This window comes from Vombatus ursinus, unplaced genomic scaffold (assembly GCF_900497805.2).
Source record: "Vombatus ursinus unplaced genomic scaffold, bare-nosed wombat genome assembly UNPS02010219.1, whole genome shotgun sequence".
NCBI classification, from domain to species: Eukaryota; Metazoa; Chordata; class Mammalia; order Diprotodontia; family Vombatidae; genus Vombatus; species Vombatus ursinus.
Window position 1 is genome coordinate 8,553,623 of NW_020949997.1, and position 14,985 is coordinate 8,568,607.

Here is a 14,985-nt window from a genome sequence, read left to right on the forward strand (position 1 = left end):
CTGAGCTGTGAGGTTTTTTTCCCTTGGCAGGGATAGATTATGCTGAATCATCAAGACAAATAACCTCTTCCCTTTGTAAGCAGTGGCCTACATTTACTCAATCTGTGGTTAGAGCTGTGCCCATGTGACAAAAATTTTCTCCCTGAGAAGCTCACTTGCTCATATGAGGATCAAACTTCTGTTAACAGTGTCTAGGATCTTAGAATCTTAGGGTGTCAGTTGGAAGTTGTGGTCACCTAATCCAATCTCTTACCCAATATGGAACCTTCTGTAATACTGTGACAGATGGTCCTTAAGCCTCTGCATGAACACCTCCAATGGTGGAAGCCTCAGTATCTAACAAATCAGTCTGTTGCACTCAATGTATTTGTCAATAGTTGTGGTTAATTAGGTCATTATTATTTTGAACTGAAATCTATTTCTCTGTAGACATCCATTGGAACTACACAAAACAGGTCTAAAAATTCCTGTTCCACATGACAGCTTTTCACGTACTTCAAGACAGCAATTATGTCTTCCCATGCCTTCTTGTAGGTTAATTTGATTTCATCATTGGAAGAAACCCTAGAGATTTTGCTGTTTAGAATCATCAAGGGAGACATCTTAGATCTCAAAGAGATCTAAGGAAAGCATCTGGTTCAGGAGAGCCCTCTGGCTTCAGGCAGGTCAGGTATGGGTCTTATTTTACAGAACAGAATTAAACAGAATTAAAACCCAGATTTGTTAAGTACCTCTGGGTAACACCACCATATGCAAGAAAGATAATTTCTTTACTATTAAGAAAGACTGAAAATATAATTTTTTTCCCCCAGATTACACAGAGATGGAACAAGAGAGAAAACCATACCTGACACCCACAGGGCCTTCTTCTTCAGAGATTTTGCCAGCTAATTACAAAGCATCTGATGCCCTTCCAACCAACATGGACGTTTCTGGCCTGCAGTTTATTCCAGTGTTGTCGGGGAATCCAAGCACGAGACATACAAAGAAACCTGGGGTAGTGCCTGAAAATTCAAAGAGCCCCTTATCTCTTGCCTTTAAGCACACAGTAGGACATGTAATACTTTCTGAACATAAAGATGTCAAATTCAATTGTTCAATCAGTGTGCCTAATACATACTTAGACAATGCAGTTCTCTCTTGGTGGAAAGATGGGAAGGAGCTCCTGGGGGCTCATCATGTGATCACACACTTTTACCCAGATGATGAATTTACAGCAATTATTGCAACTTTGAGGTAAGTGCTTATTTCTTCCTTCCTTCCCTTCCTCCCTTTTCCCCTTTCTTTCCTTCTTTTTCATTTCCTTCCTTCCTTCCTTCTCTCCCTCCATCCCTCCTCTGTCTTTCTTAATAACCCTCCATAAACAAAAAATATTTTTTAGAGTCCCCTTCTAGGGCTGCATAAAGTTCTGCCATCTTTGGCTCCATTTTCATTCTTGCTTTTGTGTTTTTTTTTCATAGTTGTACATATAAAATAAGTTTTGCTGATATTACTCTGCATTGCTTTGTGTAGGTGTTTCCTTGTATGCTTGAGAGTTATGGTTTTTATGGCACCATAATATTCCAGTGGATAGAGCGCTGGTCCTGGAGTCAGGAAAACTCATTTTCCTGATTTCAAATCTGGCTTCAGACACTTACTAGCTCTGTGACCCTGGGGAACTTAGTTAACCCTGTTTGCCTCAGTTCCTCATCTGTAAAATGAGCAAACCGCTCCAGTATCTCTGCCAAGAAAACCCCAAATGGGTCATGAAGACTTGTATATGGCTGAAATGACTCAACAACAATATTCCATTATGTTAATATACTCAGATTTGTTTATTCTCCAGTTGTTTGGAAATAAATGTTAGTTTCATCAGTTATTTATTTGTTACTCTTAAGAACTAAAGCATCTCTAACTATGTTTCTATGGACAGGTACTTTGTTCCTTTTTTTTGATGTTTCTGGGACAGAGTCCTAGCAATGGATACTCTGAATATGATTGATTTTGTGATTGATCAGTATTTGCTTATTAATCTCCAAAACATTTATACCAGCCTGCAGTCCCAGCCACAGTGTTTAGTACTCTGGTTTACCCATCACTCCACCAATACTGAATTTTATCTTTTTTGGGGTGGGGGGTCTGCTCTTATAATAAGTGCGAAGAAATTAAGGTAGTGTTGATTTCAGCATTTCTTTTCTTATTAAGAAATTTGAATATCTTTTCATATGGCTATTGACAGCTTGTATTTCCTTAATTATCTAAAAGTATACCCTCTTCAATGGAACAGTGGCTAAAGGACATAAACATGTATTAGGAATATCATTTAAAAATTAATGATAGGGTCATAGATTTCTAGCTGAAAGTGACCTTAGATGTCATCTAGTTCCACTTCTTTACTTTCCATATGAGAAATTGAGGTCCAGTAAAGGCACTTGTCCAAACTCACCCAAGTTGTCAGTCACAGAGCTGAGATTCCAAGCCAGGACGTCCAAATTCAGACCTCTTTCCATTATGTCACACTACCTCTTAATGGCATTTTAAAATGCTAAATCAGTTCTGATTTAAAAGCATTTTCCTCTTAGAGAAAAAAAATTAATAATTTAACATAGAAATTAGAGACAGTTGGTGACACAGGGGTAAGAGCTCTGGGCCTGGAGTCAGGAAGATCTAAATTCAAATCTGAGCTCAGACACTTACAAGCTGTTTGACCCTGGGGAAGTCACTTAGCCCTGTATGTTTCAGTTTCTTCAACTGTAAAATAGGACTAATAATAGCACCTACCTTGCAGAGTTGTTGTAAGGATCAAATGAGATAATATTTGCAAAAAGTGCTTAGCACAGTGCCTAGTAAAAGTAACTGCATCAGCTTTTAAATAAATCATAGCTAACTTTTCTTTCTTTTATATTAACCTAATGTTTCTGCATATCTTCTATGCTATAGATTATAAAAAGTAAAATCACCAATCTTTATAGACTACAAATTGCTACAAGTCTGCAGGAGGGTTATTTCTGACAGATAGTATGAAGTAATGCCATCTTTTAATCAATTTATCTTACGCCTTGGTTTTCAGATTTCTACTAATAATTTTAAATGACTCCAAATCCCAGTTATTTGATTTTCTATCTTTGTACTACTCCACTTTGGTTTGGTATCAAAAAGCCAGTTGATCCAGGTTGAATATTAAGGGCCGTGGCAATCAACAGAGATGATGAATTTGGAATGCTTCTTTGTTCTTCATACCAGTTTCATTCAGTTTAGCAACCATTTGTTAGGTGCCTATGTAACAGCTAAAATAAGATAAACTGAGGCACAAAGTTCTGAGCACAACCAATTTATTAGTAAAGCATGAATTTACCAATAAATAGGATCTCAGCTTTCCCAGTAAGTTAAGATCCCAAATGAGGGGGACAATTTTCTTTTATAGATTTTGGGGAGTGCAGAACAAAGAATAGAGCCTGGTAGGTGACATCATGTGGTTGAGGACGACATGATTGGTTACATAACTGAGGTACTGGGAACAATATGATTGGTTGGAAGTGGAGAATTGAGGGGCTACAATAACCCCCCCTTTTCCTATATGACTTAGAAAGTGTTCGTTGTTTGAGTCCATCTGCAAACCGAACATCCTTGAAAGGTAGCTTGGTGGTATAAAGATACTAGATGCCAGCTCCATCCCCCAAGATAGCAGAATTCCTTCAGGCAAGAATAGAACATTGATTAATTAGCAAAAGAACTGGAGGTCTAAACTTAACCCTTTACAGACCAGCTGAATTCTAAACTAAGTTCAGAGACAGAGAACCATGACTTAAGCAGTTATAGGACAAAATCAATTAATTGTAAGTAGGATCAATAAAAAAGGATACAGAATCAATCTTGATCATTTCACCTACTATGTGTAAGGCACATAGGTGCCGGGGATACAAACTAAAAAACTAAACCGCCTCTGTATTTAAGGAGCTTAATTCTATTGGGAGAAGGGATGTAGCATGTACATAGAGAAGTAAAAACAAAAAGTATTTACAAGGTAATTATAAATTAGAGCACTAACACCTGGGAAAAGGCAATCACCTCCTGTAGGAGGTGGTATCTGAGCTAGGGATGTTGGTGTGGCGGTGAGAAAGCATGGACATCTACTTGTGAAAAGGAATGGAGGTAGGAGGTTGACTTTGGTGTGTGAGGAGGTAAATCAGTTTGACTAACAGAGAGAGTACTTGAAGATACAGAAATAATCCTGGAAAGGTAGGTGGGGACCATGTTGCTTTATATGTTGGGTTGGTGATTTTGTATTTGTTTATTCTAGAAGCACTGGGGATCTACTAAGATTGTGAATGAGGGAACAATCTGGTCAGACCCATGTTAAGAATATTCATCTGGAGGATGAATTTGTGAGAGGAGAAATAGGAAGCAAGGAAGCTGAATAAGAGATTATGGTAATAGTCCAGGTGAGAGATAAGGAGGACCTAAATTAGTACAGAAGTTTTGTGAGTGAAAAAAAAGGAGAGATTGGAGAGTGCTTGTGAAAGAATAGATGAGGCTTGGCAATTGATTGACCATGGGGACTGAGGGAGAAAGAAGAGTCAAGGATGGTGCTGTGATTGTGAATGTAGAGGACTAGAAGGACAGTAATTTTCTCAATTAAAATAGAGATGTTTAGAGGAGCTGTTGTATTCTGGGCTAGGCCTGACTCCTTTGATGGTTTAGGTTACATACTGGAATGAAATGAAGCCATTTCATTAAACAATTAACAAATTGTAGGTCATTCAATGAGGAACAAAAAGAAATTGACTGAGCCATAGTAGGGGGAGGATATTCAGCAAGGATATACATCAAGGAAGGGAAGAGGAGAAGGGAACAAGCATTTATTAAGTGCCTGCTATGTGCCTAGCATTTATTAAGCACCTGCTATATGCTAAGCACATAGTAGGAACTTTATAAATATGCTAAGCACGTTACAAATATTATCTCATTTGATTCTCACAATGAGATAGGTGCTATTGTGATCCCTATTATATTTTTCTATTGAGGAAACTGAGGCAGACAGAGGTTAAGTGACTTGCCCAGAATCATAATAGCTAGTGTCTGAGTCACATTTGAACTCAGGTCATCCTAATTCTGAGCTACTGCAAGTTGATTCAGCTGAAGCACCCTGCCTCTGAATTGCTCATTATGGTCTGCCAGCCAAGTACCTTTGGAGCTTCTCTGGTGGTTTTTTTTTTTTTTTAACTCGGGCAACAAGAAAGTGATGTCAAGAGCCTGAACCTTTAGTTCCCTGAACCAATTAAATCTCAAAAAACAGTTTCAGTGCCTTGTAAGAAAAAAAAAAAAACTAGCCTACCTTGAATGAGGAGTGGGGAGTTTAGGATATTGTTCCCACCATAGTTGAGTTTTTGGGGAAAACAAGGAGTTATGTTTTGGATGTATTGAAGTGAAAAGGAGGCAGCTGGTGGTAATGTGGGCCTGGAGTTTAAGTTTGGGAGAGAGGGAGATTAGTAAAATTAATCTAAACCCTCACATTTGAAGCTTTACTAAATAAAGACTGCAAGAAAACTGCTTTTTTCATTGCAACACTTTCTATTGTCTCACTTTACCTTTTAGGTCTTTTGGCCAGCAACTTTTTGCCATGACTTATTGGTCAGAACCTCCTAAGGTAGATGGATATTAGTTTGCTTTTGTACCCACTAACTAAAATCTACAGAGAGGAAAGAGTCCTGTAAAGCAGGAGCTAGTTTCCCCATAATTATTCCACCAAGTAATCAAAATATAATTTTCTACAAAACAAAACTTTGTGCTTGTTGTTCTTGGACTTGGTCCCTGGTACAATCATATGACTCTATCAGAGAAGAAGCAGGACTGAAAAGGAAGAAAGATATAAAAAGATTTTTAAAAACTTTCTATGGTTCTTTTGCAGGAAACAAACTCAGAACTACCATCATCCTAGCAATCCTGTGGTATATGCTCTATTGGCATTTCGATAGGTGGCTATTTCTTGAGTTGTTTTTTTTTTAAATAGGCAGTAGGGTCTTTTAGCTGCTATGAAAATGACACAACCATCAGTCAGTGCCAGGTTTACTATGTGCCAGGCAATGTGCCAAATGCTGGGGATGCAAATGCAGGCAAAAAGAAAGACAGTCCCTACCCTGAAGGAGCTTACTTTTTAACTGGGGATGAAAACACATAAAAGGAGAGCTGAAAAGCAAGAGTCAAGGGAAGATGGGGGGATAAAGCAGGAGCATGAGTGCTTAGTTCAGAGAATGAGGGGTGGCTGCTCGGGGGACTTTCCTCAGAATGGAGGCTCTGGGAAGAACTTCCCAATGAAAAAATGAGTCCATATGATTTACCTTCATCTTTGTAATGTTCCACCACTTTGAGCATTTTGATTAGTTATGTCAACCACATAATTGGTCTTGACTAATTTTTTTTTCATTGAACTAACAGGTTTACTTAATTGAATACATTGACCAGATTTCTCTTAGCGTCGTATAGCCATAGCCTGTGAGTTAAAAAGTAAAAGATTATTTAATGGCGTTAATAGATTAATAAAGACTTACTAGATTAAAAGCTCTAAATATTGTAACTAGTTAGGAAGGTCAGCAAATTAGCTTTCAATGATGTGCAATTTAGGAAGAACCTGAGTGTTCAAAGAAGAAAAGCATGTGCTTTTTTTTATCATCTATTTATTTATTTCATGTTTCAACATTCGCTTTTATAAGATTTTGATAAATTTTTATAAAAATTTTCCCCTCTCCCTCCCCTCCCCTCTCTCCAAGATGGCATGCAATCTGATATAGGCTATACATGTACAATCATATTAAACACATTTCCACATTAGTCATGTTGTAAAAGAAGAATCAGAACAAAAGGGAAAAACCACAAGAAAGAAACAAAAAGATAGAAAATAGGAGAGCAGCTGTTTTTGAGATCTTCATGCCTTAGCACCTTCCATAGGAAGGACCGATTCAGTTTGATTCCCAAAATAAAGAATTTCCATTTCTATTGGTAATGATCCCTCATTGGACTACTTTACTTCGCAAGTTTCTAATTCTGAACTTCTGTGAGTTCGAATGTTACCAAGGTAATATTTTGAGACAGTTGGTGGAAAATTCATTCTTTTGTATTTGCTAACAGGGAAATTAGACATGTTCAGTTTAGGAAGTCAAGTTATATCCCTTAGAAAGGGAAAAAGTCATTCTTAAAAATTAAAAATTAACTTGACATATAGTAAAGTGTCTGCTATTTGCTTGACACTTTGCTAGACACATTGGGACACAAACATAAAAGTGAAATGATTTCTGGACTCATGGAGTATACGATCTCCACAGGGAATAGAAAATGCTGAGCCTTAATTAGGAATTTTGCACCTGTGGAAAGGGGGCAGCAGTGTAACTCCACCACCAGTGGCAGTATGCCTGCTGGAGGAAAGGGGTGGGGGTGGAAGCAAGGATCAAAACCATGTGGGAAGAGGATGGAGTGTGTATCATCCCTATTGCCCTCTCTGCTACAAGAGTTGTACCAGGGATCTTTTCAGTGGCCCTGCAGTAGATGAGCTAACATACTAATATTTTTATTCAACTACAAAAAGTATTTTATCCACCTCTGCTATAGTCTGTAGAACATTAAGTATAAAATGATAATAGCAGGAGAATGACTTATCTCAGAACATTTCTTTCTGAACTCCATTGAAAAAGATGAGAACAAGAAGATACTAAAGTAGGGAATGAGTTAGGATCTCAAATGATGGAGGGAATGCCCATATCCATTAGATCAGCCAACTGAATGTTTTGAGTACTAATAACAATAATAACTAATAGAATAATAAATAACTCAGTGTAGTACAGGGAAAACTCCTGTCTTAGGTAGTTCTTGTTACTGGTTTATAGCAGAATTATATGAAATTAGTAGGTGAGGCACCATCTGGGGTGCAAGCATATATTTCATGAACAGCTATCAGCTGGAGAAAGATGGAGTTAAGCACAGGTGGAGAACCCTGAGATGTTATCCTTACTCCTTTTTTCTTCTTATAATCCCTAGTGTCCCGCAGGATTCAGCTCAGATACTACTCTTCCTTTAGGCCCAAACTCATATGCCAAGTTGTCTGTGCTCACTCCCTCTTCATATTATTCTGCATTTACTTATCTGGATGTATGTTATATTACTCTCCACCCTCCCCCTCATTGAATACAAGCTCCCTGGGGGCAGGGACTATTTTATTTTTGTATTTGTATTTGTAGAGCTTAGCACAATGTCTTGCACCCAGTAAGTATTAATAAACATTGAATTTAAAAAAAGAAAAAAAAACAAACCAAAAAAACCAAAACATTGAATTGGATTCAATGGTCCTTCCTTCAGCTCTCTAGGGTTAGGGAATCCATATGTACAAGTCTCCAACGTCGTTTAGAAAATGAAAGCTGTTGCCATGAAATTTTTTTAACCTGGGTGGCCAATTTTGGCAGGCAAAGGAATAAAAATAATAATAGCTAAGAGCTGGCATTTATATAGCACTTTAAGCTTTGCTTAGAATTTTATATATGTTTTCTCGTTTGATCTTTATAACAATCCTGTGAAGTAGGTGCTGCTATTATCCCCATTTTACAGATGAAGAAATTGAAGCAGAGAGAGGTTAAGTGACTAGTCCAGAGTCACAGAGCTAGTCAGTGTCTATAGCAGGATTTGAACTGAGCTCTTTTTGACTCCAAGGTCTATGCTGTATCACCTATACTACCTAGATGACAATGGTTGATGAATGTAAATTTCTCTTGCATCTGTTTGGTTATGTTGACACTTATCATTTCTTCCTTAAAAAAAAGTTTTATTGATGGATTTTGTTTTTCCCTCAAAGTCATTTTCACTTGCTCTTAGTCTCAATAAGACCAAGAAGTGGTTGAACTGAACCTGCCCTTGAAACAAAGAAAAACAGTTAAGCAAAAATCAACCAGTGACCAGTCTAAAAGTGGATGCAACACCATGCTCTTGTAGTCCCCTGCTTCTCTTCCTTAGAAGTAATTTCCAAAGACAACTTTAAAGGGGTTGGAAACTTGGGAAATAGAAATAAATTGTGTGTACATGACAGTACTTCTTCCTATTTGTCAATCATTGGTATTTGCAGCATGGAAAACTCTGTGGGGTCTGTGTGGGGTCTAGAAAATGTAGAAGACAGAAGAAGAGACAAAGAACTGAAAGTTTCAAAGCCATACCACCTTGTCAATTAAGCCTTTCAATTAATGTCTCATTTCTTTGTGGGGATTATTCAGGATAGTCATTAGTCTAGAAAGTAAAGATCTTTTTTTTTCTTTTAAGCATAAACAATGTGCAGCGCTCTGATAATGGGTCCTACTTTTGCAAATTAAGAATAAACAGTGATGAAATTGTGTCTGAGCCCATCTACATTGAAGTACAAGGTAAGTCAAAAGACAAATGATTGAGAGAATAGGGCTGCTCACTGAAGGCTTTGTTAGGATCCTCTGAAGTAAAGGCTGTGGGTACCCCCATTTTGATAGACAGATAAAACATTTATTACTTATTAATGTTTTCCTCCATTAGACTGTGAGCACCTTAAAAGTAGGGATTGTCTTTTGCTTTTCTTTATATCCTGAGCACTTAGCACAGTGTCTGGCACGTAGTAGGTGCTTAATAAATACTTGTTGACTTGACTAATATGGGCCAGATGCTGTCTTTAGCTCTGGGGATAAAGATACAAGTAAGCAAGGCAATCTATTGAAAAAAACACTATAAACAGAAGACATGGAGAAGGAGGGAATACCCTGGGAAGTGAGGTGGAGGACTGGATCTGGGCAAGATTAAGTGAAATCTCTTGACCAAGATGGTTCCATAGGCAGAATCCAAGTTTTTCCTGAGGAGAGAGGTGGGGATAATGTCCAGAGAACAGATAGCATGGTTTGAACAGATAAGGAAACTGAGGCATAGGTTAAGGGATTTGCCTGTGGTCACACAACTAATCAGAGCTGAGGTCTGAACCAAGATTTCTTTCATTTCTAAGTTTAGTGCTATTTCCACTGCAAAATGAAGCCTCTCTGAAATCGCTTTCATATTCACTTGTCTGCTGATAACATTTGTTACTTCTTTGGTGCAAATGGATATTTGCTTACTTGGCATCTTTCACTATTGTTGGTTTACCATTTACTAGTCTCAGCTTACTCTTAAAGGAAATGAAGCACAAAGTGGGTGAGTATCTTTCTTGGGTTCAGACTGATGTTTAGTCATTGACTCCTGCCCTTTTCCTAAGATCTGAAGTCATGTTCTTTTTTTTCCCCCCCAAGATATTCATTTTGTTTTGTGATTAAAGCAAGAAGCATTTTTCCCATGGAAGCTTTTCCTTGCTTCCTATTCTTCTGAGAAATTTCTTAAAGAGTTAAATATCTTTATGGAACATGATTTTTTTTATTGGGTAGGAGAAGGGTTAGCAAAGGAAAAGGGGAAAAGATGCGTGACCCAGACTATTGCCCAAGACTGACCCAAAAGAGGACAGATTACCTTTGAAGGTTTGGAATAGCTTCATCAAGAGAGATTCTCCATAGTTTGCCACTCATCTGGAAAAATTAGGGGAGCTTTCATTGGTCAGGATGCCAGGAAAATACCCAGGGTAGGAATTAGTCTTTATATCCAAATAGCTTTGCATACATTCTGAGTCTCCAAACAACCAATTTTCCAACATTCCTAGGATATCCAAATTAGAACCAGTGAGTTATTCTGATCTCAAGATAAAAAAAACCTTAGAAGCTTTTGGATCTGTTCAATTTTTAGCACATGCACCAAATATATATCTACTGGAATGCTTGGAGGTACTGCTGAGCTTCTGTTTTAAATGGCCCCATATTTGGGTTTCCAGTAGATCTTACCAGTTAGGATTTTAACTTCTTAGTTGTCCAAATGAGATAATGTATGTAAAAGTGCTTTGAAAACTAAAAATGCTATATGGGTTCATGGTGACATTATGGAATTTCCAGCCTTTGTTCCTACTTTTGCCTCCTCCTCCTCCTCCTCCTCTTTCTTCTTCTTTCCTCCTTTGTCTTCCTTCTTTCTTCTTCACTTCCTTATCTTGATTCCACTACTGATCAGCATAGGAACTTTGACCTGCTCTGTTTCTGACATGACCTAATTTGTCCCTCTTTAGATAGCCTGGTGGTTCCTTTCCCCACTTCTGGGAGATTTCACCATATTGGTGCCGGACTTAGCTTGAACGTCTAATCAGTTTAGCCCTCTGTAGCTCAGGACTACTAAACTCAAGTGATCTACCAGCCCCAGCCTCCAAAAGAAGAGGAATTATAGGCATGTGCCACCTTGCTTCACCCCTACTTCTTTCTACTAATCCTCATATATCATGAATTTGATGGCTTCCACCGTCATGATTACTCCTCTCTGAGACTTTCCAGTTCTATAATGATGATGATGATGATACTTATTATAAGTCACATATGTAAAGTGAGGAGACTAAAACTGAACATAAAAATGAATATGCTTTTTATTTGACTTTATGTTTATTATAGTAAAACAAAAACCCATAAGTTTGCATTACAGCAGTGAGCTACAAATATTTTAATGGTTTCTTATTATCACTCTTTCATACTTTTTTTTTTTAACATTTTAATAAATACAATTACAAAACCTTTGGAGAATTTGTGTAGGAAATAGATTTGTGGTGTAGGTTGATTGGTAGGAATTAGCCATTGTGTTCTTTTTAATAGGCTTTTATCAGGTTCAGTGAATATTTTTCCAGGCCTCAAGAAGATCGGAAAGAAATAAACTACTTTTCTGGTAGAATTGTTATTTTCCTCAGGACCTTTTTCTTTCTGTTTTTTCTTAATGTTATTTCTTATTCTCTTTTTAAGGACTTCCTTATTTCATTAAACACCCAGAGAGCATGAATGTTAGCAGAAACACAGCCTTCAATCTCACCTGTCAGGCAGTGGGACCTCCTGAACCTGTCAAAATTTTTTGGGTTCGAAATAGCAATCGTGTTACCAACAAGCCAGAAAAATCTCCTTCTGTTCTAACTGTCTCTGGTAAGTCACATTGTGCATTCTTCTGTAAGAATTATAATCTGTGGCAAGAATTTAAATTAAAGCTTTTGATGGGAAACTCTCCTTTTTCTCATCTCTGAGAAAAGACCATCAGATTTGGCAATTAAGATATTATTAGGAGACAGTTTTGGAGAAAGCCATTTCATTTCAGTAATGGAGTCAGAAACCAGACTCTAAGGGTGTTGGGAAGTGAGTGAAAGGAGAGGAAGAGGAGGCAATGTGTGGAGATAGCTTATTTTTTGTTTTCCTAGGAGTTTGGCTGTAAAAGGGAAGAAAGATATAGAATGAATCAGCTGAGGGGATCATAGTGAGAGTTTTTTAAGAAAAAGGAGAAGACATGGGCATGTTTCTAGGCAGCAGGGAATGATCTACTTCATTTGATAGGGAGTGGGAGAGAGAGAGAGAGAGAGAGACAGAGACAGAGACAGAGAGAGAGACAGAGAGAGAAAGAGAATGACTGTGGATGGAATCATCTTGAGGGGATGGGATCAAAGATTCATGCAAAAGGGTGGGCCCTTGGTTAGTAAAAGGATATCCCTTCATCAGATACTGCAGTAGAAGGTGAGAGAACCGAAGATAGTGTTAAAGAATTTTGAGATGTAGAGTTAGAAAGAAATGTGACTGCATCATGGTATATAACCTCTCAGTGTTGTTGTGAAGATTAAATGAAACATTTTTAAAGTTCTTAACACAGTGCCTGGCACATAGCTGGTGCTATCTAAATGTTTATTCCCTTCACCTTCCCTTATCTATAAAATGGGAATAATTATAGCATCAACCTCCCAGGATAAAATGAGATAATGTTTGTAAAGCACTTTGCAAACCTTTTCATCCTGTACAGATGCTAGCTATGATGATGATTTGGTGTGGGAGTCTTGAAGATAGAAGAAAAGCTTTGAAATAACTGTTCTGAAGAGTATAATAGAGTATCAGTTAGGGAACAATAAAAGGTGATCTTGTTGCTTAGAGGGCTTAGTTATTATTCGATAACTTTGCCTTGTATTCAGTCATCCCTGTTCAGTAGCAGCAAAAGAGTCTAGTAGTGGGAGGAATAGAGGGTTGAAGTTTGTAATGTTATAAGCTGCACATTCCATACATTCTCTTGTTTTAAAAGAGGCTGTAGTCCTCCATTGTCATATTCCCACATGGTTCACATCCTACTGTTTCAGTGATATGTTAACAGGTAAAAGTTACTACCTCCTTGCATTAAGAAGGCAATAATAATAATTAAAGCTATATTTATATGCTTCTGAGAGGAGAGAGTATAAAGGAGGAGGAGGAGGCAATAGCAGTCTCAAAGGCTACAGAGAGGTCCAAAATGATGAGACCCTAGGAAAGGCCATTGGTTGTAACCATTGAGAGATCATAGAGACCAGCTGATGTTGGCATCTTTGAAAACTTTGTATCTCCTCCAGCTTCTAGCATAGTGCTTTGTACACAGTAGGCATTTATGAAATACTACTTGGTCTCTCTTAGAATTTAATTTTTATATCAAACAATGAGCCACTTATTTTACTATATCTTTTATTTTCTAATGGGTAAAATTGTGAGAATTTATCTTCATGCTGAAGGTGTGTCAGAGGTGGATCTTGAACTCAGGTTTTCTGGATTCTAAAACTGTGCCTATATCCAGTATACCACACTCTCCAGATATGCTGGGGTGGGGTGGGAAAGACATTTAATTTCTAACTAATATAGTATATAAGGAACAATGTTTTCAAATTATTTACAACATAAATTTAGAGTTTCATAAAGCTGGAGGGAACCTTAGAGATCATGCCATTCAGCAGATGATTAGATTGAACTTTAGAGAGATTGTTACTTGCCCAGAGTCATATAGCCAATTTGGGAAAAGCTAGAAATAGAACTCATGCTTCTTGGTTCCTAGTCTAATGCTCTTTCTATGATACTATACTGCCTCAGTTATACTATGGGTCAAATCTTTTCCTTTATATTCACTGTTATATTCTGTGTCTTTCATTTTACTACAGAAACCTGTAACAGAGGTATCATTCTCATCCTCTGACCACAGTGTTATGATGGAGTTCTGCCAAAGTGTAATTATGATATTAGTCATGCTTTAGTCTAAACAATTTTTAATGTGTGGTTTTAAGTGATGAGTTCATCACTTCATTGGATGACTGCAGTAATCAAATGGAGAACTATTTATTTGATATTTGCCAAGTAAATAGTAAATATCCTTATAAGTCACTTGAGAATGGCAAAGTGGGGCTCACAGTCTTTATTCTTATTTATATAACGATTCCAAATTTAGCTTTAAATGAAAAACTCTGACTTAAATTTAGTCTGCTAGGTCTGAATTGAAGCCTGGTTTCTAAACAATTATAAAGTATTCCAGAGAGGTTCAGGCTATTTTCTCATTTTTTTAAGGTTTTGAAAGGCAGTTCAAGCTGATGCTAAAGACTTTAGTGATCCAGGGAAGTACCAGAGTGAGTTCCAAGATTGTTAAATTTACATTTACACCTAAGAAATTGGCAAACACTAAAATTTAGGGCTTGATTTGTTTATTTTTTTTGTTGTTGTTGAATGTCTAGACCTAAGAAAGTGTTATATGCAGATTAAACTTAAAAGTATATCTTGTGTACATTCTGCTCTCCTCCCCTTTGTTAAACATTTACCAGCTCACCCATGGTGATGATCAGTTTCTATTAAAGGGGCTCAGGTAAGTTAGATTGACCCAGTGCCTATCCCCAGGGAGCTTATAATCTTAGCACTAGCATGACTAGGCATGAGAAAAATGTAGTAATTTGGATTTATGTAGTCATCTTTAACTTCTTGAGGCTCCTTCTTCTGCTGTCTTATCTTAACCTCAAGGAAACCCTGACATAGGTATTATTATACCTATTATACAGACCAATACATTTTAACTAATTTCCACATTGCCTTTTATAAACATTAGTGTTGTATACTGGGTCTCTTTCAATTTGCCACAGAAAGACTAGAACAGAGG

General features: G+C 37.4%; 1 protein-coding gene across 2 annotated transcripts in view; it reads left to right on the forward strand.

Moving 5' to 3' along the window:
• MERTK (MER proto-oncogene, tyrosine kinase) overlaps nucleotides 1–14,985 on the forward strand; it is a 136,066-nt gene that overhangs the window by 38,716 nt on the left and 82,365 nt on the right. For both annotated transcript variants that reach the window (XM_027853889.1, XM_027853890.1), the window contains exons 2-4: nucleotides 813–1,236; nucleotides 9,274–9,374; nucleotides 11,823–11,996. In XM_027853889.1, coding sequence (XP_027709690.1) covers nucleotides 813–1,236; nucleotides 9,274–9,374; nucleotides 11,823–11,996 — 699 coding nt within the window. The remainder of the gene's footprint in view (nucleotides 1–812; nucleotides 1,237–9,273; nucleotides 9,375–11,822; nucleotides 11,997–14,985) is intronic.